We start from the raw sequence: 22,921 nt of genomic DNA on the forward strand, positions 1-22,921 counted from the left end.
ATGTGAATGTCATTGCTCTAGGAATTGGAGCTTAAGACTGTCACATATACTTACGCACGCTAACGAGCTAGGAAGCGAATGGGCTGGGCCACAAATAGCAAAGGTAACAAACAGCACAGCAGCATGCATCGACGACACTTCTGACATGGTCATGTGTATGGGCTGGGCCACAGGCCCACAGCCCAGCCCAACAAAGCAGCGGCCAAACAGATTTAAGATCTGATCCGACCCACACAGGATCAGACTTCAGAGTCCTACCCGCAAGCAGATCCAACTATCCAAGCGCGCACCCCCGCGAGACGTCAGGGCTTCCGATCCGAGCCCCATGGAACAGGAGCGCCGGCGGCAACGGCGCAGGATTACGGCGGTGGCGGAGGAGGAGCCGAGGAGCGTCCACGACGTCCCCGACGAACTGCTCAGGCTGATCCTCCTCCTCCTCGACTCCCCGATCTGGCTCGTCCGCGCGGCGTGCGCCTGCAGGCGGTGGCGCCGCGCCGTTGCCGACGGCGGCCGCGCCTTCCTCCGCCTCGCCGGCTCGTTCCACCTGCCCGCCGTCGTCGGGCACTACCACGTGCGCAGCTGCCGCCCCTTCGCGTTCGTGTCCTCGCCGGCGCTGCCCATCAACGGCGGCCGCTTCTCCCTCGACTTCATCCCCGCCATCAAGGACTGGATGGTAGCCGACTACCACGGCGGCCTCGTCCTCCTCCGCAAGCTTGGCGGCTCCCTGGCGAACCTCATCATCGTCTGCGACCCACTCACACGCCGGTACCAAGGGACCCGCCATCCCTCGGAAAAGCAGCTCGACCAGGCCTACGCCGCAGGCGCCTTCTTGCTCGACGGCGAAGACGGCGGCATCTCCATATCGAACTTCAGGGTGCTGCATTGCTTCCACCAAGGCCTCCGGGCCAGCGTGTTCGTCTTCGTCTCCACTGCCGACGGCGCCGGCTGGCGCTTTCTAAGGCAGTCGACAGACGCTGGCGACTGCTGTGGGCACGTCGCCGGCCGGGTCGACGGATCTATCTATCTGGGCTTGGCGACCGGCAAGGTCAAAATCCTCGACAAGTCCAGCCTGGAATTCTCCGATGTCGACCTGCCCATCCGCATCGACAGGTCGAAGTTACCAAGCGGATCGGCATTCACCGTCGTCCATGGCGCCGGCCCCAACCCCACCTCGCCGCCGACAACGTGGATCATCCACGTGCACGGCGACGCGCTGGAGTTCTTCCGCCTGGTCCGTGGCGGCGGCGCGTGGGTGCTGGAGCACAGCATCCCGCAGCTGTCGGAGGCGACGCGCGGGCTGCCAGGCTGCCACAAGGTCCTCAAGTGGAGAGCTGTGGATGTCATCGCCGGCGGCACTGGGATCGCCGTCGTGTCAGCAAGGGCCGGTTACAAGAGGGGGTGGCTCTTCTCCGTCGACATGGGCACCAAGGAGTTGCAGGTGGTGCCCGAGGACCGGATCAAGGCTTATCATAGAACGACGCGGACCTTCACCTACATGCTACCATGGCCTCGATCAGTTCTTGCGTGCCTGCCGCCCTAGCTAGCTAGCAGGGCGGAGCGACCGAGCACCCCGGCTTCAGATTTACTTGAAACAACATCGATCTACTTATCTGCCACTCCTTTTTTTATCTATGTTGTTCAACAATTTGTTTATGTCGGTTGCTTGAGTTGCATAATTTGTTTATTTGGTAGATGCAATTTTTTGCGCACTTGTGGTGCGACATCACCCTTCTTCGTGCAACGGAGGATCGATTGTCAATTCAACATGCATGTTGCCGCTACGTGGTGAAAGTGAATGAGGTGGCGGTGGAGTAGACGCGGAACGAGTGAGGTGGCGAGCAGAGCTGGACAAGGCCGAAGTGGTAGTTTATCTGTGAATACTTGTGCTGCGATCACCTTTCTTCGTGCAATAGAGGGCACGTTGCCGCTTGTTAGATGGCGTATAAAAGAATAATTTTTTCACTCACTTTCTGACCATAGCATGAAATTGACTGCCATTCCACCTTAAACGCTCTTCCCTATAAAGAGAACTAACTAATCTTACTGTAACAAAACCAGTTCTATAACAAAAAGGAAAACACCGAGCAAGCAGTACTGTCGGAGCAAACCTTCGAGCCCATTCTGGAAGCTTCCCAGCCCGCCCAACACTCCTCCGGCGCGCTCCCTCACTGACCACGCTGGCCCACGTACTCAGGGCCCACACGTCATAGAGCCGACCCCCACCAAACCCCGCTGGCTTCCGAGCACGCACCCCAGAGGCCAGGACCATTCGGGTCCAGGATTATAAACCCCGCGGCCCAAACCCTAGCCGCCCGATGCTCTTCGTCCCGCGCCAAGTCGCACTCGCCGCCGCCGCCTCCTCCTCCCAGCCCCGCGCCGCCGCCGCCGCCGCCATGGCCAAGGAGGAGGGCAAGAAGGAGAAGAAGAGCAAGAGCAAGGCGGCGGCCAAGGAGACAGCCGCCGCCGCCCCGGATGGGAGGGCCGCGGTGGTCGCCTCCGTCGCTGCCTTCCTCGAGGCCGGCGGGTTCCCGCGCACGCTCGCCGCCCTCCAATCCGAGGCCGACCTCGAGGTAGCTGTAACCGCTGATTCCTCCCCGTATGCTTTTGGTGTTGCCGTTTTGGTGCACCGTTGCTGAGGCGCCGAATTTGGGGAATTGCTGGTTCCAGGCAGGTGCTTGGAGGGCGTCGCCGGTGAACTTGGAGGAGCTGGTGGCCAAATTCTTGGACTTGAGGTACTTTAAACATCAACCGAGTGTAAATTCTTCATGTCACATTGCTTCGGTTGCTGAATGGTGATACATTTTTTGGTGGTTCGATATCTTATTGATGGAAATTTGGTTGTCACGTGCAGCAATCCCACTCCATTGGCTGTTTCCGTGGGAAGCGACGAGCAAGGTAGCAGCTTTGGTCATGATGCACTGTTGTTATTGGACACTGATTGTCAGCTTGCTTATTTTAGTTGGTGCCGAAATTGCTGGTGCAGGTAAAACAAATAATGATGTAGCGGAAGACGGCGGCAAGAAAAAGAAGAAGAAAACTGATGCAGAAGCTGGTGAATCCGAGAATAAAGCAAGCGAGCCTTCTGCTCAGGAAAAGCCAAGTGAAGATGCGGGCGGTGAGGCCAAAGAGAAGAAACAGAAGAAGAAGAAGAAGGATGATTCTTCAGCTGCGAATGCTGGTTGCGACGAAGCAACTGAAGCAGTGAAGAATGATGATCAGAAGAAGCCTGATGGCAAGAAGAAGAAAAGCAAGAAGCATGACAAGGACGATGATGTTGAAGCTAGGCTGGAAAAGGTGGAATTAGCAATAAAAAACAAGTTTGAGGCAGCTGAGAAACTCAATGGGGATGGTGATAAATCAAAAGAGGAAGAATTGAAAAGTCAGAATGATGATGCTGGCAAGAACAATGGTGCTGTAGAAAAGAAAAGGAAGAAGAAGAAAGACAAATCAGCTACTGAGACTTCAGAAAAGACTGATGCAGGAGCTGTGCCTGCTGATAGTGATGCTGCCAAGGGAAAGACTGACGCTGTGGAAACAGTGAAGGATGATAGTGAGAAAAAGGCTAAAAAGAAGCGAAAGAAGTCTGACCCTGAAGAAAACCTTCAGGTGGAAGGTAAAGAGGTTGCAGGGAAAGATTCAGCCCCAAAACCAGAGGATGAGAACAAGAGTGGAATGGAGATTGAAGAAGGTGATAATGAAAAACTGTCAAATGAGAATGCTGTTACTGGCAAAAAACGGAAACTAGAAGAAGTCAATGGAAGCAGTCCCCCTGCGACAGCAAAAGAAGATAGCACTGCTAACCAGAGCCTAACCAATGGCTTTGCTGAGGATAAAACAAACCAGGACAGCAACATAAAACCAAGTAAAAGGCAGAAACATTCATCTGAGGTATGCATTTTCTAATTCTCTGTCATTACCTCATGGCTTGCTTGCTTTGTTTCCTGTACTTTAGTGACCTATGGAGGTGTTAGCCATAATTTTAGATCTTGTTTATACTTGATGCATCATTTACTACTAGCTTCCTTGCAACTTGCTTTTGAATTTTATTCAACTATGTGTCGACAATAAGTGATTATTGGTCGGTGGTGTAATGTCCACCAGCGTGAATTCACCATGAGGATATTTGGAAATTCATTACATTTGCTAATGTGAGAAGTCATACCTGAGACTCTGGATCCACAAACACTGTTCTTACTTGTAAGTCAATAGTTAGGATATATAGATTATGTAGCTAATTGGACCAGCGATGCAGTTGCTGATCGAGCTTGTAATGCTATTGATAATGATCTTATTTGGTCTATTGACAATTTGATATGGTTGTTTCTTCATTAGTCTGATAACAACAGCAGTTCTTTTGTTCCGAGCAAGTTGAGTAGGCATCATTAGTCTTACCATTGTCGAAATTCTGATTATTTCTTTTTATTCATTTATTGCAGCCTAAAACTGTGAATGCTTTTCAACGGGTGAAGCTGGAGGATGTCAAATTTGCAGATGATAGACTTCAGGATAACTCTTATTGGGCTAAGGTGCTTTACTGCTTTATTGGTCATGTATTCAGGTGCTGAGAGATTTTAACATGCCTCATCTAACCTTTTATGGCCTATGTCTTTTAGGGTGGTGCAGAAACTGGTTATGGCGCGAAGGCGCAAGAGGTCCTTGGTCAAGTCAGAGGAAGGTTGGTGCTTCCTGTTCCCTTTGATTTCCTTTTGAGAACATCTATACCAATATAGTGGCAAATATGTTCCTTTCTGGTTCTGGGCTTATTCTATCTGTCCTGCTGCAGGGGGTTTCGGCATGAGAAGACCAAGAAGAAGCGCGGAACATACAGGGGTGGGCAAATCGACCTACAAACCCACTCGATCAAGTTTGACAATTCGGATGACGAGTGATCGCTTAGCTTCACCAAAGATGGAAGAAGTCTACAGCATTTTGCAGTTAACCATTTTTATGGCCAATTACCTGGCCAGTCTTGCTGGTTGGAAGAAGTTTGGCGGTGGGGTGGTGCTACGTGGTAAAGCGGAGGGCATCATCATGATTGTTGCGGTGCTGCCGGTTTTGTTGTGATGGACGTCCTGCTAAGTATGAGGCATGGAAATTTTGGGTTGGGCTCACTGATGTATCAGTCGATTTTGCTACTGCTGATGCGACATAATGTTGCAATTACATGCATATTGCCCCGTGCTGTGCATTCGATTTGTGAATTATGATCCTTTTGGAATGCCTTTTAGTTGGCATATGTGGCCACACAAGCCCGCTGTTAGCCCAGCCCAGAATCCGTTTTCTTGTTGCTTAAAATGGACGCTGCAATTGATGCGATGAGCGTACAGTTGGTGGTGATTCTTTTTTTTTTGGTTGGTGGTGGTGGTGGACTGGAAATGAGGCAATCGTAGTCATGACATGCGTAACTGGGCCTTGGGCTGCAACTACACCTTAAACCGGGTAGGCCCAGCTAGTACTAGGCCATCACAGGATACGACCGGCCCATTCCACACAAGGGCTCATCAGGCTCGGTGCAGCAGCATCTCAAAAAAAAAAAGAAGGCTCGGTGCTGCAATCCAGCAGAGAGACTCCTGCCGTGGTCATGGGACCCATGGAGGAGAGAGCGTCAGTGTCTGTCTGCCATGACGACCGCAGCAACCTTGGATTGGAGTGGAGCTACTCTGACCTCATGATGAATGGTGATGATGAGCATGAATCATCATCGCTTCTAACGGAGGCCCAGGCCCCCTTCGATGAATCTGGTCCGTCCATTCAAACGACCCCGGTCAAAAGTCATGACCTGTTGCCGATCGATTCCACTGCTGCTGAGTGCTGGCCACCTGCAGCACTCGATCTCAACTTTGGTGGTCAAGATCCTGCCAGACGAGAGCTAGGCCAGGCAGCAACCTATGGCTGGCTGTAGCAGAGCCTAACCTACGCGGCCATGCGAGGACCTGGACGCATGACCCTTGAAAGATCCACATGTCTGATGTCTCGACTTGCTGATGCGTCCACTGTAGCCATGCCCTTGCATTTGGGTGGCCTTTTTCTGGCTTGCTCTCAGCTCTCCGCTCCTCCTTTCTTCCTCGTGTGATTCGCGCTCACGAGTCACCATGGATGGATGGAATGGAGCACATCAGATCAGCATATGCCTTCAGTGAAGCAGGAGGAGAGGCACGCTTCCGTGCGGAGCTCATGATGCCGGGTGTGACCGGAGGAAGACTGGCCGGCGTCACGTTTTGATCAGGTCACACATCTTGGCCCGTGAGTGTGTTCCTATCGTCGTCAGAGGGCTTGTTTCCTGGCAGGGAAAAGAAAACTTGTTTGTTGTCCCTCTGGTCTCTATACCATGACTGGTGGTTGCTGTCGACGTCTGTTTACCTTGGAACTGGTTCTGAATCAGCAAGCACATCCATGCAGTAACCATGTTATTAACTTATTATCGCCAGTCCTAACAGAGAATCAACACTGATAAAAGAAATGGCTCTTGCTCCTCAGCTCTTGGCTGCCTGCATATGGAGTCATGGACACAAACTTTCTTGTGTCTTCTTCAGCTACTGCAAGAACCCACTCGATTCAAACCTGGCAAACCACTGTTCTGTTTGCAACATTCAAAAGGGTAAAAAAATCTACCAGTCTCGACTTGAATCCTGGTCCTATCGCTGCTGCCGCCACCTCACATCACATTTGCTACTGCAACCCTGCAGCACTGGACGCTGCACTCGCTGCAGCTAGATTGAGTGGGGTTTCCAACATGTGTACTGTACTACAACGAGAGGTGCTGGTACACCTTTTGCAGGCCTTTCGCTTGGATTGCAAGCAAGCCAAAGAAAAAACCCTAGCTAGTAGTAGCTGCCCTGCGCTGATGCTGCTGCACCAAAAGTCATGATCGCATCCAACATTTGTTAGTACTAGCATTAGCATCAAAGGACACACCTATGAATATTAGGGCGTGGCAGCTTTGGAATGATCATATGTAGCATCCTTAAAAGCATTGCAATGGCATCCTAGATCCCCTAAATAATTGATGGGTCTTTTTATGCTTCTAGCATCAGTCTGAGTCTAGTGGCAACGGGAGATATCTCCCCACCACATCAGCTCCCACCCTCACTCTCACCCCACCCTTGCAATGCACAGACTATAGTGCCAGTTCTCGCTTCTCTCTCCTCCATATCAGCTTTTCTTTTCCAGATTTAATTATTTCACTCTCTTTTGTTCGGGTACGCAAAATAATTCAATAAACTAATTTTATTCAACTAAAAAATACCGACTACATCATAATTAAAAAAAATTACATCGCAATTAAAAATAGTAAAATTATATAATAATTAAAAGAAAATTCTAATCCTCCTCCGAATCCTCATCTAATCTAAGCTCTTTTTCCACCATCTTGACGGCCTTGAAATGAGTACGTTTTTCTGCTTTATCCATATCCGCGGTTGATCGGGACTTCATTATGTTCCATTACTTGAATAGTTTAGCCTTCACTAAGCCACCCCACATGTTCTTCATTGCAAATGCTTTACTTGCTACCGCATTGCTTGATGAGGATTCCTTCCCCTTCTCCTTCCCCTTAGCCTTCTCTTTCCGCTTAGCCGCCTTGGCCCTATCACGGCCTATCACGGCCTATTGGATGAGTCTCATTATCCTGCTTGGTGTCTTCTGTTCCGTCAGAGCTGTACTCACCCGAAACTCCGAGGCGGGTTCTCTTGCTACTCACATCGGATCCACTGCCAGGACCATGTTTCGCTGCCCACTTGGGTTCGTGGCGAACAGCTCTCCACCAATGATGGTGCTTGAATGCTGTCGTCACTTTCGGGTCGTTCTCGTACCTCGTCATTGCCCCCTCCATGACCATTGCATCGTCTGCTCCACTCTGACGTACTCTTTCTTCTTGGATGTAGTATCCATTAAACAGGGCCACCTCGCGGTTGCACACGTTCCAATGATCTTTCAGTTGCTTCGCGGTGCGACGACGGGACGGCTCCGCGGTAGAGTTGAAGGTCTCTGCTATTTGGCCCCAAAAACTCAAACCGGTCTGGTTGTTGCCGGTGATAGAGTCATTCGAGTGATAAACCCAAGCATGTACCTAGTCTGAACATATTGTTAGTTATTTGAATAAAAACATGATATTTAAATACATGAACACTAATTAAATTACCAGTTTTTCCTCCTCCGCAATCGTCCAATCAAGTCTCTTTGGACGCTTTGGTTCGGTCGCTCCCGCTCCTTCATTTTGAGACTCAACGGAGACGGAGCTTGGAACCGTGCGTGCCGCGTGCGGGGTACGGACCTTCAGTCCCGCTCCTTGTGCCTGGAGGTGGAGCATATGGAGGTGGAGCATATGGAGGTGGAGGGTATGAGTACGGACCGTATGGATAATGATATGGCAGTGGAGGTGCCCCCGGAGCTGGAGGTGCAGCAGGGGGGAATAATGCCCGGGGTTGCGGCGAAGAATTGACATCGGAGCGGCGATGCATCGGAGAAGGGTCATCTTAGGGAGATGCTTGTGACCCGTCGGACTACAAGAGATCGGTGAAGGTATGGAAATCTGGAGACCAACCGGTCATGATGGAAGATATTTCGGATTGTAGAGGAGAGAAATAAGCTCAAATGGGGTGTGGAAGGAGTGAAAACCGGGTGGGGTATTTATAGGGGGTTGGAGATGAAATTTGGAATTTTTTACAATTTTTTTCGAATTTTTTGGAGTTCAAACGGTCAAATAACGGCTAGTTCAACGGATAGTCCGCGTGGACTAATCTAAACATGCCACATCACGTCCTCTCGCCCGCGCACGCCGATGCCAGCGCACCGCCTCACTACCACCTGCCTCTCGCCCCCGCACGCCTGCCAATGCGGGCGAGAGCGGGGCAATAGCGTCCGCTCCCGCCCGGCGGGATTGGTCCCGCCTTCTCTCTCCCTCCCGCCCGCCTCTCGCCTCTCTCCCGCCTGAGCTGGACCGACAGGGGGGCGGTACCGTCCCCCATTGGCACCAGCCTCCTAGGAGAAGCTTATTTCAAAAAAGAAAAACACAGCATCATAGGAGAAGAAGCTTATGCACACTCTAGTGGCATCCTGCCACAGTGCCATTTGAAATGTGCAGTTGGCGCCAAAACTTAGCAACCCATGACCAAGAGACAAGGACAAATTGGAATTCCCTTGGCAAATCAACAACTCCAAGTTGACAGCATGCATGCTGCTGGAATCTTATCATCCTTGGAGTTGGACGGCAAAGGCAGTCAATCAGTGTTAAGTTACAGGGACATCTGCATAAGGATGACATCAAGCGTTGGACAATGTGGCCTCAAAAACCTAAATCAAAACAACTGTGAGGGTAAACTACATATTGGTGAGGCTAACAAGAAACATCAGGACAAGCAGACACCATGCACAGGGCCTCAGTGCGTGAGAGACCTAAACAAAGTGGCCAAGAGACAGAAATGGGTCTGGTGGACTGATGCAGGCAGGGGTGTGGGGTGAGGACATGAGCTGATAACTTTGCCTTTACCAAACCCTAGAAGAGGAGAGAAAAAAAGGGTGTGGCTTGCATTGTGTTTGCGTCCTCTGAGGAGGAGCAAAACCAATTAACAAAGGTGGATTAGTGTTGTGGCTCCATTGTTTTTTAGGGGTGCTCCTCCTCAACTGTTGTTGGGGTCTGGGCTTTGGAGCCTTCTCTCCCTCCCCTTTCCTCGTGGCTTTTTCTTGGGCCTGCAATGCGTGCAAGCGCTCATGGGGTCTGGTGCTGGATAGGGTAGGGTGGGGAATGAGAGGGAAGTTTAATAAGTTTGAATTCTTTTAAATAAAAATTCAGATGTTGTTCTTGCAATTTGGAGTGAAATTGGCCGTCTTACCTGTCTACCTGTCTCCTTCAAACTCATAAATTCAGTGTCATGGGCTGAATTCTTTTGAGTGGAGACAGGGAACAATGCTCATTGACTGAAGAAACTGTGCCGTGACTTGCGAGCACAGGACTTCGCACATCATATGTATCACCGAAGTACTGGGAAAAAAGGTCCAACACACCATGAAACTGTTTTAGAATAGTGCTCCGGCGAACTAGCTAGGTACTGGACCTGTCGAATCCATGGCGATGCAGCAGCAGAAGCAGCAGATGGACAATAAAAAGAAAAAGAAAAAAAAGGCTTCTATTCTGTGCAAGCATGCAACGTGTGAAGTACAGGAGGAGGCAGGGCTTGACCGCACGTAACATCCGGCGATGGCCGATAGGGTAGGCCACTGTGGAGCTGGCAGCCGGCAGTGGGGAAGAGATTGAAATCCGAGGAGGGACAGGCCGTAAAGAAGCCGCAGAAATTTGCCGGTTTGATTTTGTTCCGAAGTCTGAACGGACGAACGTGCATGGGTTCCGTGTGGAGGTGAGCTGAAGCTGCCAAGCAAGCTGGCTCCCTTGGGAACGACGATGCAATGGGGTCCATCGAACAAGGAGCAGAAAAAACACGAAGAACAATGGGCGGTTTGGATCCATGATTTCTGTCGTTTGGAACGAGGTTGCGTTCGTTTCCTGGGGTCTAAAGTTTACGGGGGTCATATTAAAGAGAATCATCATTTAGAAGTATTAAATAAAGTCTAATTATAAAACTAATTGCAGAACTCCAGTGCTAATTCGCGAGACGAATCTAATGAGGTATATTAGCTCATGATTAGCGGATGATTATTGTAGCATCACTGTGGCAAATTATGGATTAACTAGGCTCATTAAATTTGTCTCGCGAATTAGCACCCAGCTGTGCAAAAGGTATTAAATAAAATCTGTTTATAAAACTTTTTGCACAGCTGGGTGCTAATTCGCGAGACAAATTTAATGAGCCTAGTTAATCCATAATTTGCCACAGAGATGCTACAGTAATCATCCGTTAATCATGGGCTAATATACCTCATTAGATTCGTCTCGCGAATTAGCACTGGAGTTCTACAATTAGTTTTGTAATTAGACTTTATTTAATACTTCTAAATGATAAGATTCTCTTTAATGTGACCTCTCTGAACTTTAGACCCGGGAAACGAACCCCACCTGAATCCTACTGAACCTTCGCCGAGTTTTTATTTCCGAGTAGAAAGTGCAGAGCAAACATTATCTGTATCCCAGAGAATGATGAAAAGGAAAGGAAACAAGAAGAAAGCGGAGTGGAGAGGAGAGGAACGCGAGCGCTCGTGCTCTCCCGCCACACGGCCCGAGCAACACCGAGGAGCGCGCCCGGTGGTGGCCCGCACGCGATCCCGCACGCCCCGAGCCCCGGCGCCGTCTCCAACGGCGACGTGCTGGGACCGTGTGAGGGAGGGGCCTCTGAATATAAAAACTCTCTTCCACGCCCAGCACCTTCCTTTCCCTTGAGCAAGGACCTCACCTGCAACCTCTCGCCGGCGCTCCTCCATTTCTCCGTTGCTGCTGCTGCTGCTGGAGCTCAGACTCAGAGCTCCCTGGGAGGGGACAAGGAGAGGCGCACTGAGCAGTGAGCCAGTGACCATGGGTTATGAGAGGATACACAAAGTCCAGGTAACCAACGAGCCATCCGCAGCTTACCATTGATTGGTTCTGTGGTCTCACCATGTTGCCTGCCACTGCTTGCTCATTGTAGATTATTAGGTGATTTATATAATATATGCACATTGTATATGCCACTCTGGTGATCACTGTATAGTCGGTGATACCTCCCTGGGAGGGGACAAGGAGAGGCGCACTGAGCAGTGAGCCAGTGACCATGGGTTATGAGAGGATACACAAAGTCCAGGTAACCAACGAGCCATCCGCAGCTTACCATTGATTGGTTCTGTGGTCTCACCATGTTGCCTGCCACTGCTTGCTCATTGTAGATTATTAGGTGATTTATATAATATATGCACATTGTATATGCCACTCTGGTGATCACTGTATAGTCGGTGATACTTGTGCTTCAAACTTATCCATTTTACTTATCCTTTTCATCTCTTATGTACTTGCTTCAGTTAGGTTTCTTCATTGTTTCTCCTTGAAGCTTGCCAATGTGCTAGCTATATTTCTCCATCTCTGCAATGATCAGTTTTTGCTGTGGTTGAGGTTGGGTCGTCAAACAGCTGCCTGACACTACACTCTAGTAGTATGGACCTGAATATTGCCCATCTGTTATCTGCTGCAGCAAGCAAGTCACAAATTTAGCAGCCATTTACAGTGATATTTAGTACTTATGGTAGCAATTAAATACTGCTAAATTTACAGCTTTCCATGATTCTCTCTGATCAATCGCTTCCAATGTCTCGGAAACTGCTTGTTTGACCACATAAAGAATTGGTAGTGCTGTTTATTAGTGGCGTGATTAGTATGGATATTAGTAACTTCACCTCCGGAGTATTAAAATCCTTGTTCTTGCGCGATCGATTCTGGATGCAGATGGGCGTCATATCTCCAACCAAGCTCAGGATGAAGCTGCTGGGCTCCCATGGCGGCGGCGGCGGCAAGGACGAGGCCACTCGCAAGTCGCCGCGGGCGTCGCCGTCGAGGCTTGACGACGCCGACCACCCCAAGAACAGCCTCCTGGCGCAAGAGCTCGACGAAGGTGAGGTCCTCTGGCGCGTGCGAAAATTCCATCTCTTGCGAGCAACAGGCATTGTGAAATTCACCCCGGTCGCCTGCAGAGTACCCCAAGGACCGGTCGGATTCGTCCCGGTCGCGCTCCGACGCCAGCCGCGGCAGGGGTGCGCGCAGCGGCGGCGGGAGTGGCAGCGGCTGCGACAGCGGGGCCGAGAACGGCGGCGTCGGCGGCAACTTCGAGTTCTACAAGGAGGAGAGGGCGGCCCTGCATCCGCCGGCCGCGGCGGCGGTGGCCGTCTCCGGGCCGTTCTTCCGGCAGGTGCCGTCCAAGTGGAACGACGCGGAGAAGTGGATCGCGGGGCGGCACGTCGTGCACTCCAACCCCATCTTCTCCAAGAAGCCCGCCGCCGCGCCGCCGCACACCCCCACCGCCGGCGGCCGCGTCGCGCCGGAGTCCGCGGCGTCGAAGGGCGGCGCCGGCGCTTGTTGCGACAGCCAGAGCTCCCGCGGCGGCGGCGGCGGTGCTGCCGTCAGCGCGCTGACCGAGCTGTCGTCCAAGTCCTCATCGCCGTCGTCGGTGAGCGGGCCGGCGAGCAAGCCGCCTCACAAGAAGCTCCGTTTCTCGTCGGCGGGCGCGCCCGCGCCCGCGCCGTCGGTGTCCGTGTCGATGCGGGACGTCGGGACGGAGATGACGCCGATCGCGAGCCAGGAGCAGTCGCGGAGCGGCACCCCCGCCGGCGCGGCCACGCCGTCGCTCAGCCCGCTCTGCTCGGTGCCGTCCAGCCCGAGGGGCGGCAGCGCGTCGGCCTCATCCTCCGCGTCGGAGCGGGAGCTCCGGCTCCGGACGCGGCGGGAGATCGCCGCGCTCGGGCTGCAGCTCGGCAAGATGAACATCGCGTCCTGGGCCAGCAAGGAGGAGGGCCTCCTCGCCGCCCATGCCGCCGCGTCGCCGGAGCATAGCGCCGGAGCCATCGATGAGAAGGAGATCAAGAGGAAGGAGTTCGAAGCGCGCGCCAAGGTCTGGGAAGAGTCCAAGAAGTGTAAACTCGCCTCAAGGTATGAAAAAAAAGAAAAAAAAGGAATGGGAATTCATCGAAAACACTTCAATTGCTGCTCGTAAATTCTTCAAGAACTTTTCGGCTTTTACATTTGACCTCTGAATCTTCTAACGTGCCTGTTGCTGCAGATACCAGAGGAAGGAGGTGAAGATACAAGAGTGGGAGAGCTGCCAGAAATCCAAATTTGAAGCCAAATTGCGGCAGGCTGAGGTCAGTTTCAGTCTTTCAATTCCTGAACTTTATTCATTGTCTGAATGAGCAACAGGTGGTTTGAGAAGTAAAGAAAAGAGTTGCATTGTTCATTGTAACATTCGATGATGCTGACTGACTGAACTGCGCAAACATTTTCTGAAATGTTTCAGGCGCGGGCTGAGCAGATGAAAGCCCGGGCGAAGCAGGACCTGGCCAAGAGTCTGTCCGACCTGAGCCAGAAAGTGGAGGGCAAGCAGGCGAGGGTGGAGGCTCGCCGGAGCCTGCAGGCGACACGGCTGGCCCGGGAGGTGGAGCGCATCCGGAAGACCGGCCGTGAGCCGTGCCGGCTCCGGCGGTGCTGTGCCTGGTTCATGCTGTGATCGGCGTAGGTGCTGCAGCTCACTGAAGCCTGATGAAGGCCTCTAATGCATGCATGCTTGGAGTCAGGAAAACAATCATGGCATCAGCTTTGTACATGAAACCATCACCAATCTTCTCAGCCTGTGCTTCTGCACAGGCAGCTATCTGTTGTGGTGGTGTGGATGCCATTGCCATTTGGTTTGGGCTGTGACATGCTCTCACTGAACTTGGGGCTGCAGCTAGCTGATCTAGAACTGGTGTGTTAAGATAGGCTCTTGTTTTAACTGATCAGCATTACAGAAGCAAGAGAAGCCTCAGGGCCCTGTTTGTTGTCACCAAGGATGTCATGAGGATTTAGAGTAAATTCTGAACTAACATCCATCTTGCAAATATTGCCCCGTCATTAGAAGATCGATGGCGAGAGCCTTGTACATGAATTACAGGGTTTATCTGCCGGATGCGGCTGCAAGTTGTGAGAAATGTGGCGATTGCTGCCGTAGATGTTGCCTGCCTTGCGGCCTTAATGTTTCTCAATACAAGCAATAGTAGAAACATCCAACGAACTAGTCTGCTTCATCTGCGAGGGAAATTTCAGAGACGCTATCTTCAGCTGTTAAGATAAGGCAATGGCCATGCAGACCTCTAATGATTTGATTTGATTTGAACTGTAAACTGTTTGAATCATCAGGACGATGTGGGCCAATCAATGAAAATTGTCCGGAATTTTGAACTGTTAAGATGAGTCCAACTTTCTTAATGGCACCACATGGATCTGATAAAGATGCTCAGTGACCCACCTAAAAAGGTACCTGTCTCCTACACTACATACAGAGGTACGGTTCGTTTCCTACCCTCTAAACTTTAGACCTGTCATATCAAAGAGAATCTTGCTATTTAGAAGTATTAAATAAAATCTGTTTATAAAACTTTTTGCACAGCTGGGTGCTAATTCGCGAGACAAATTAATGAGCCTAGTTAATCCATAATTTGCCACAGTGATGCTACAGTAATCGTCCGCTAATCATGGACTAATATACCTCATTAGATTCGTCTCGCGAATTAGCCCTGAGGTTCTGCAATTAGTTTTGTAATTAGACTTTATTTAATACTTCTAAATGATAAGATTCTCTTTGATATGATCCCTCTTTAGGCTCCAGGAAACGAACACACCCTTAGCATAAAACCACCACCCTCCATAAACCATGCAAATTGGCATGAATCCCGGCAGATTAACAGGTCAAAGCCTAGGCCACCGACTAGTACTTCTCTTAAAAACGAAAAAAAGCGAGTAATGATTTCTTGGTCCGTCAATCGAAGTCGTAATCGAAATCGGATGACCATATATTAAGTTAAAATAATTTCTTGGTCCGTCAATCAGAGCCATAATCGAAATCCGGTGACCATATATTAAGTTAATTAAGGATCCGAAATTATTTAAAATTAGTGCTTGACACATACTATTTTATTATAAAATACATTATATGCTAACAGTAGCGTTTTTAACCGTAGCAACACACCGGCGTATATGCTAATGAGTTATAAAGAAGACAAAATTTTGCCTTGGTTGACATGCAGCAAGTTCAAACGACCGCAATTTGAGGGGGAAATTGAGGAAGGAGACAAGTTTGAATGGTTTAGGCTCCACATGGAACCATCAGTTTTAGATATATGTATATAGCTACAGGACTAGGTCACCTCCACAGTGAGTGCCTGCATTCATACTTCCATAGAGCAATTCTTGCCTGCCATCTAGAGCTTAGGCTAGGGCTATCACATAGCTACACCGGCTGTTGTACAACATGTTCATTACCATAGTGATACAATGGATCATCTAGCTATATTAACGACTAGGTTATTCCTTGCGAAGAGACTAGAGAGAAGATCACAGGAAATGCAATGGCTTGTGGATGGCAATCCTGCAGTGCTGAATTGCTGGTTTGGTCTGGATTCCGGTCTTCATCTCAGTAGTCCAGGGGCACCACAGGTGCAATGCTGCCGGTGAGGTGCTGCATGCTGTGGCTTGCAGAATAGTCATCGCAGGCATTGCCCTGTAGCATCGTCGCTCCATGTGTAGACAGAAGGTCATCCCTGCCACGGACCATCTGCTGAACGTCTTGTGGTGAGAGGATCTTTATGCACCACACGCTATTCACAAACTCCCTGGAAAATGTGCATACAAAGATCATTGTTACTTGAATGAAAATTCAGACAGAATGAATTCATGAGTCCGGAAGAGGAGCAGAGCTCTGGATGCACATACTGCCACGGGTCGTCGCCGACGAGAAGAATGTCATTTTCCCGGTCGACGAATACAAGCTGCCAGCCTGATCTTACAGGGTCCTCCAGTTGGCCTTCAAGACCAAATAATCGCTCCAGCTCACTACGTAACTCGTAGTAGCTGCTGAATCTGGTGATATCGAGCGATCTCCCGAGGGACCCTGATTTGTAAACCTAGGGTGGAAATAAAAAGGCAACAGAGGTCATCAAAAGGATGTGATTGCTAATCCAAGCATCTAATGCTCATTCTCAAGTACAGCACTTTAACATGCAATTGACTGCTTAGCTACCATCAACCCACTAAAAATGGTCTTTCGACTCCACAAAGTAAAGTCTATTGCAGATACCTACCTCACAAGCTCTCTTATCAATTTAAAGGAATACCAAGCAAGCAGGAAACACATACCTTCACAAAGGTTCCACCTTGTGATGGGTTCACGCCACAAACATCATTGAGAGAATTGAAGGTTCCTGATTCACCCAAACAACTGGAAGTTGCTAAGGAGTTTTCAGGTAGCAAATTTACATCACTATATCTCAATGAAGCTATGGTTATCGCATCAGTTCCACTGCCAACACCATCACCCCTGACAGTTGTCATGCCATCATGGATTGCAAATGATGAAGAAAGCAGGTGACTCTGAACATTTGTACTAAGTGCCTGGGCACTAGAACCGTCTCTTGCTGATAGTGGTGCCAAGGTACCAGAATTCTGAGATACATTACTCTGGTGACTCACTTTCTCAAGCTTGTGCTGCACGGATTGAGCTTCAAGATTAGCAAGGGGTTCCACAGCCAACCTTTTTGAAGGCCATCCCTCTGATGCCATTAATTGGCCGCTTCGAGGCAGATTAAGAAGGTTTGAGGCTTCTTGGCTTGAAAAGTTATGGAAACTGTTATGCAGATGCAGACCTGGACCACTGTTCCCTTCAAATATGTTCTGCTGGTAGAACGAGGACCCAGGAAGCAAAGAAGACTGTGATTGAGAAGCAGAAACAGCCTCGGACATGCTAGAAGCTACATTGGTAATATCATGACAACTAGATGAGAGGTGCTGTTGCATGTCCTGATGAGATTGTTGTTGCAGAACTTGCTGTGTTTGCTGCTGCTGCTGCTGCGGTGGCGGCTCCTGCTGCTTTTGCAGGTGCAGCTGCTGCAGCTGACTTTGAAGGAACCCAGAGTTTCCTGTGTTCTGACCATAACCTTGCTGCACAGCTTGCAGGGGTGACTGCTGGGATTGGAATTGTATCTGCTGTAGAACAGGATTTCCATACAGAGGATCTAACACACCATTCAAATTTTGAGTCTGTTGGACTGCCAGGAGAGAAGATGTCTGCTTCAAATGATCCCCACCTCTAATTTCTTCCAGTGCAGCAGCAGCCATCTGCTGGTAAGTATCTGGCTTCAGACCCAGCAATGGATAATCTATTCTTGGCTGAAGCCATGGTGACACTCCAAGTCCCTGGAAGTTCAAAGACTGGGACCCTCTGCTTCCATCTCGAAGCCACATGAGAGAAGAATAACGAGCAAACTCATCACTCCTCCCGCCTGCACATACAAAGAGAAAATGGTTAAGAGAAAAGACTGAAAGGAATTTTTACAATGAATACCAGTCTTCTGGTCAACAATCAGTCTACCATTGAACATGGGTAGTCCTGAAGCCCACGGACGCTTAAGTCTTAATGGAAAGGCAGTAGGGTACATCGGAAAGGTTGTCAATGGCTCAATCTCCCAGAGTGAAACTCTTGGTTGCTTATCACCAGCTGTAGACTCATCCCAACCAACCTAAAGTATCACACCCAAAGGGGAAGGAACCATCATTAAAATGCAAAAGTGTTCTCACAAAGGGAAACATAAAGCATGCGACAGAAAATTGGCAGAGAAAGCTGAACAATTAGAAATTGAACTAAACATGATAATGACAATGCTTTCTAATGACAGTTTTCAAAAGAATTCACCTTCACAGAACGCCAGTGTGAGTTTGGCCATCGCTCCGAGTCCAGATCACTTATGCCTGTGATCGTACCCATGTATCTGAAAAAAGAGGCAACCATAAGATGTGCATTGTTGTCACCTTTTCATGCCGTGTACACAGTTTCAACTCACCGCCTGACACTTGATTCCTCTGTCTCAAAAAGCATTCGAAATCGCATTCCAACAGACACACGTGTGTGGTAAACAGCTTTCACATACTTAGCCAGTGGTATGACAAACTCAGAAGGGCTAGCCCTGATAAAAGATGACCATGTTAATTAACCGCAGAAGCAAGGTGAGCAAGTATAATATGGTGAGATCATAGTATACATACCGAGGATTGTAGAAAATAGTGAAACGACTGTTTGTGGCCGCAGCATGAGCTGCTGCTGCAAGAAGACCAATATGCATGCTATCGCTTGATAGCACAGACGAGGGCATAACAGTCTGTGGACGATTTGCACGACGAATTCCCAAAAGAAGTTGGTTATTGTCGTTCCTGGTTAGAAAACAAAAAGGTTTTACCCCATCTGCAACATGTGCAACCTTGACTTTCAGAAGTAGAAGGATAGAGTACAGCTAAAAATTAAAATTTTAAAATACCAGATAAATATGATAGAATCCCCTGCAACTAGTCTTTTCGCGCTTACAAATACACTCCAACCTGTCGTCAGGAGATGCCTTTTAGGCTGACCTGCACAACAAATGCAAGGGCCAAAGCATTGCCCAATTAAGATATAAAAAGAGCAACCAAGGCATCCCAAAATATAAATCGAAGTACCAACAACTTTACAAGACAGATAAATGAGGTAATGAAATATTATCCACACAGCATTTTCCAGATAAACTGTATAACCTAACTACCTAAGCCAAAACACACTAGTCTTGATGGCAAAAGGATGGACAATTGAGATGTGTAACTAGTGGAAGCCCTCATGCACAGTACACATATTCACACTTTCTTATTGATAACTAAAGTTCCATTCCATTTGGTCAATAATCAACCATAACCATCTCTGCATCTTCTACCATAGTCTAAGTACATACCACGAAAAATATGGCGAAATTTCCATTCGTTGTCATGCAGATCTCTTGCAATCAGCTCCTGCACTGGAGGCTGTTGTGAAAAATCCTGCAGATGCTCAAATAAATTAGTTCTTTTTTCAAGAGAACGCCACAAAATCATTCTTATGTATCTATCAATATTAAAGCAACTAAATTTCCAGTTAAAGTCTTCAAGAGACAAACCAATGGGGGGAAGACTTTCTCAGCTGCTCGGCGTGGAACAGAGAATCCACCATGGGTACTTGTATCACTTGCAGTCAATGTCTTGCAGAAGTAATTAGTTGGCTGCTTGCTGCCAGCACCCAATTCAATTGGAAGAAAAGGTTCCTTTTGCTCCTCCTGCCCATGGAATCACTTGATAAATTTATAGCCATTGTAATACCTTTTGAAAGAACCTTTCATGAGAATTCAGATTACGAGTTAGAGCTAAGTGGACATTGGTAAAATACCGGGCTCAATGGTTGCAGAGTCATTTGGGCATAAACTTCTTCAGTCTCCACATCAGCCTGCATTAGCACAAAGAAATTAACTCATAACTCTTCTTAAAACACTACATGATGGTCCACTAATTTCGAACTCACATGCATGGTGACATTATGAAGCTGGCAGATTAATTGCGGAGGTAGATTTGGGTAGTTTGGGATCTGAGCATCAACTTCTTTATTAGTTGATGCAGCAACCTGCATGAAAATAAAAACAATCGAAAGAACCTCTTAAGCACAAAGGCACAAGCATAAGTGATTCTCTACAAATGATTTCACCAACCTGTACAAAACTAAATTTACTGAAAAAACGACTTCAAAGGGAGACAAACCTCAAAAAAAAGTTGATTATTGAAATAATGATACCATCAACCTGTACTGAACTAAATTTACTTATAAAACGACTTCAAAGGGAAACAATCTTTAAAAAAGTTGATTATTTGAATAATGATATCTTTATATATATAGTTGGGCAAACTAGTTTTTCAGTGGAACCTTCAGTGGTAATCTGTTTAGTCAATCCATTTGTTACACAATCAGAAGAACCAGGAAGGAACCAGCACATGTGATTCTTTTTATTCCTTGTTTGCAAAACCTGAAGTCAACAAACTCGCCAATGCCTAGTTTATTACAAGATACTGCTACACGAACTAAATTGCTGACCTGCTCACTATGGCCCTGAGGAAAGTAGACGACCCGGCTCCCAACCATAGGCAAGGACACAAGGGGCCCAGCGCATGCATGCCACAGCTCAGAGTTCAGACACCTTTGTTCCCCTGCAAAATGCCAAACAAACATGAGCGGAACAGCAAGCAACCAGAAAGCAGAGTTCATGTGAAGCTACTATTTGTACTTGGCTACAAACATGTGAGGGTTCAGTGAATGTCAATAATACTAGAACATGTGAAGCTTTTGTGCAAATCAGCAAAGAAGATGAACGAATGTATAATGCATATACAAATTTGCTAATTTGTTTGGAAACATCAACCCACAATGCACAATAACAACATTGCATAATCCACTAAACAATGCAAAGACAGTGACACAAGATGAGAACTTCTGAACTGAATCAGTGCAGAAATTGTGATCTGAGATATACCGTCACTCTCCGGCGATGGTTCCGCCATCTTGGATGGAGAGAGGTTCATCTCCACCACCAATACGACCCAGAACAAGAACACCTAGCTCCGCCGCACCGGAGGACAACGGAATGTCCTCCTTAGCAGCTCACCATACTCCCAACAGCAATGACAACCTGCTTCCCTCGCGCCCAGAACATCACTTCCTCTGTTGCTGGCTGCTGCAGCCTCCTCCCGCTTGGCACTTGCTGCCCTTCCCTCGTAGCAGCAGCCACCTCCGTTTGAAGAAAACCACTACCCGAACCCTGGACTGTCACGGCAAGCACGAGCCATTGCTGACCTCATCGCCCCGGAACCCGCAGCTGAGCTCTCTCGCCAAGCACCGCCTCAAAGCTCCAATCTTTCCCCGAAAAACCGACGAAAAGTGCCCAAATGAGCACGGCCTGATCCAAGAAGCTGGCTTTTGGACAGCCGACGGAGCGAACACGCGGAGAAACCGAGGCACGCCGCCGGCCCCGAGCTCATCAGATCACGAAGCAGCCACAAACCGCACCTCCTCCAGCTTAGCTCCACGAACTCGCGCCGCCGGGAGACCACCGCAGCTCGCCCCCGGGACCGCCTGGAATCCCCAATGCACGCGCCGCGCCCTCCAGACCAAGCCGCGCGCCCTAAACCCCCGCCTCCAGCAGCACCGCTCCGCCGCCGCAAGCCCCCCGCGAGCACGGGAACCCGCCGCCGAGCTCAGGGGACCTCCGGCCTCGCCGGCAGCGCGCGGTCACGCCCGGCTCCGAGCACCGTGAGGGCCCCCATTCGCCACCGGCGGCCGAATCGGGCGGCGCGAACACCAGTCGGGAGCTGAACGAAGCGGCGGGAGGCGCCTGGGTGCGGGCTGACGGTGAACCCTAGGGGGCCTAGGCCGCCATGGCTGGATCGAGGAGCGGGGAGTGGAGTGGTGTGGGTGCGGTGCGGTGCTTCTTCCTTTCTTTCCCCTTTTTTTCCTTCGGTTTATGGGGAAGCCAAGAATAGGAAGAGCGGAGCTTCTTGGAGACAGTAAAAAATATCTGAAAAAGGGTAGATTTATATCTTGCGCTTTACCCTTTTTTTAAAAAAAATCGAATTTGTTATGTGGCTTTGAAGGTTTTGACTGGGTTTATACCTTAAAATAACTAGATCCATGTTAGTATTTTAGAGCCAACCTGCTGCTGCAAGTGGATGCTTATATATGCTTTTCGTACATGCTGTACTGTGATTGCAATCTTTCTCGTATTTTCAGTAGCGAGCTTTTGTTTTCTTTTGATCGTGATGACTGTCAACTCGAGTAAAAATATGCACCACCAATTCATCAAGAGAAAAAAAACGGAGCTATATAAAAATATATTCAAGCATTTGAATCATTAGAGAGCAACTGACATTCAAAATTCAGCATTCTTGTAAGCAACCAACACGAATAATTTATGGAAGTTTATAGCGACGTGTCTACAAATAGTCTTATGATATCCCTTCCGTTCCAAATTATAAGGATACATTTAACAGCTAACTAAATAACAGACGAGCCCGTTTACTTTTAGGACGTATAAAATGCCAATGTTCCGGCATGACATTACCGAATACCTACGGTTACGGTAGGTACAAATACCCTTTCTTTTAAGGTATAGTAGTATATAGTTTATTGAGTCAAAGTGTATGGTATAGTCAGAGATACGCAGGGAGAGAGGGGAACCCGGTGTCTCGGTTCGTGGCGGCAACAGTAGTCAAGCCCGCAATTACCGTGCTACCCTCGCCGTCTCCACCTCATTTACAGCATCTGCCCCTCCCGCCCCCCTCGAGTCCCGCGACGACCAAAAGGGCCGACGGGCGCACGTGCAGGGGAGGGCAGCACGGTCATTTCCTCCCCCGCGCCCCGTGGTCCTCGCTCGTCGTACGAGGATTCGT

At 49.0% G+C, this 22,921-nt stretch overlaps 3 protein-coding genes across 3 annotated transcripts; 2 read left to right on the forward strand and 1 right to left on the reverse strand.

Moving 5' to 3' along the window:
* Nucleotides 1–2,258: 2,258 nt before the first annotated feature.
* Nucleotides 2,259–5,218, forward strand: LOC112887586 (suppressor protein SRP40). Its single transcript, XM_025953788.1, has 7 exons — nt 2,259–2,570; nt 2,668–2,732; nt 2,852–2,895; nt 2,984–3,888; nt 4,437–4,526; nt 4,614–4,675; nt 4,784–5,218. Exons 1-7 carry the CDS (start codon nt 2,316–2,318, stop codon nt 4,887–4,889), a joined length of 1,527 nt encoding a protein of 508 aa, XP_025809573.1. The 5' UTR covers nt 2,259–2,315; the 3' UTR covers nt 4,890–5,218.
* Nucleotides 5,219–11,696: 6,478 nt separating this feature from the next.
* Nucleotides 11,697–14,487, forward strand: LOC112887518. Its single transcript, XM_025953707.1, has 6 exons — nt 11,697–11,726; nt 12,362–12,527; nt 12,607–12,962; nt 13,062–13,558; nt 13,689–13,770; nt 13,923–14,487. Exons 1-6 carry the CDS (start codon nt 11,697–11,699, stop codon nt 14,130–14,132), a joined length of 1,341 nt encoding a protein of 446 aa, XP_025809492.1. The 3' UTR covers nt 14,133–14,487.
* Nucleotides 14,488–15,691: 1,204 nt separating this feature from the next.
* Nucleotides 15,692–22,004, reverse strand: LOC112885469 (auxin response factor 25-like). The gene is made up of 14 exons (XM_025951084.1): nt 21,010–22,004; nt 20,574–20,686; nt 20,010–20,108; nt 19,878–19,934; nt 19,612–19,767; nt 19,411–19,495; nt 18,967–19,057; nt 18,698–18,862; nt 18,496–18,618; nt 18,348–18,423; nt 18,027–18,174; nt 16,796–17,937; nt 16,373–16,563; nt 15,692–16,272 (listed from the first exon to the last, which is right to left on the reverse strand). The coding sequence occupies exons 1-14, from the start codon at nt 21,056–21,058 to the stop codon at nt 16,074–16,076; spliced, it is 2,694 nt and encodes an 897-aa protein (XP_025806869.1). The 5' UTR covers nt 21,059–22,004; the 3' UTR covers nt 15,692–16,073.
* Nucleotides 22,005–22,921: the final 917 nt, after the last annotated feature.

The sequence above is a fragment of the Panicum hallii genome, chromosome 3 (assembly GCF_002211085.1).
Source record: "Panicum hallii strain FIL2 chromosome 3, PHallii_v3.1, whole genome shotgun sequence".
Lineage (NCBI taxonomy): Eukaryota > Viridiplantae > Streptophyta > Magnoliopsida > Poales > Poaceae > Panicum > Panicum hallii.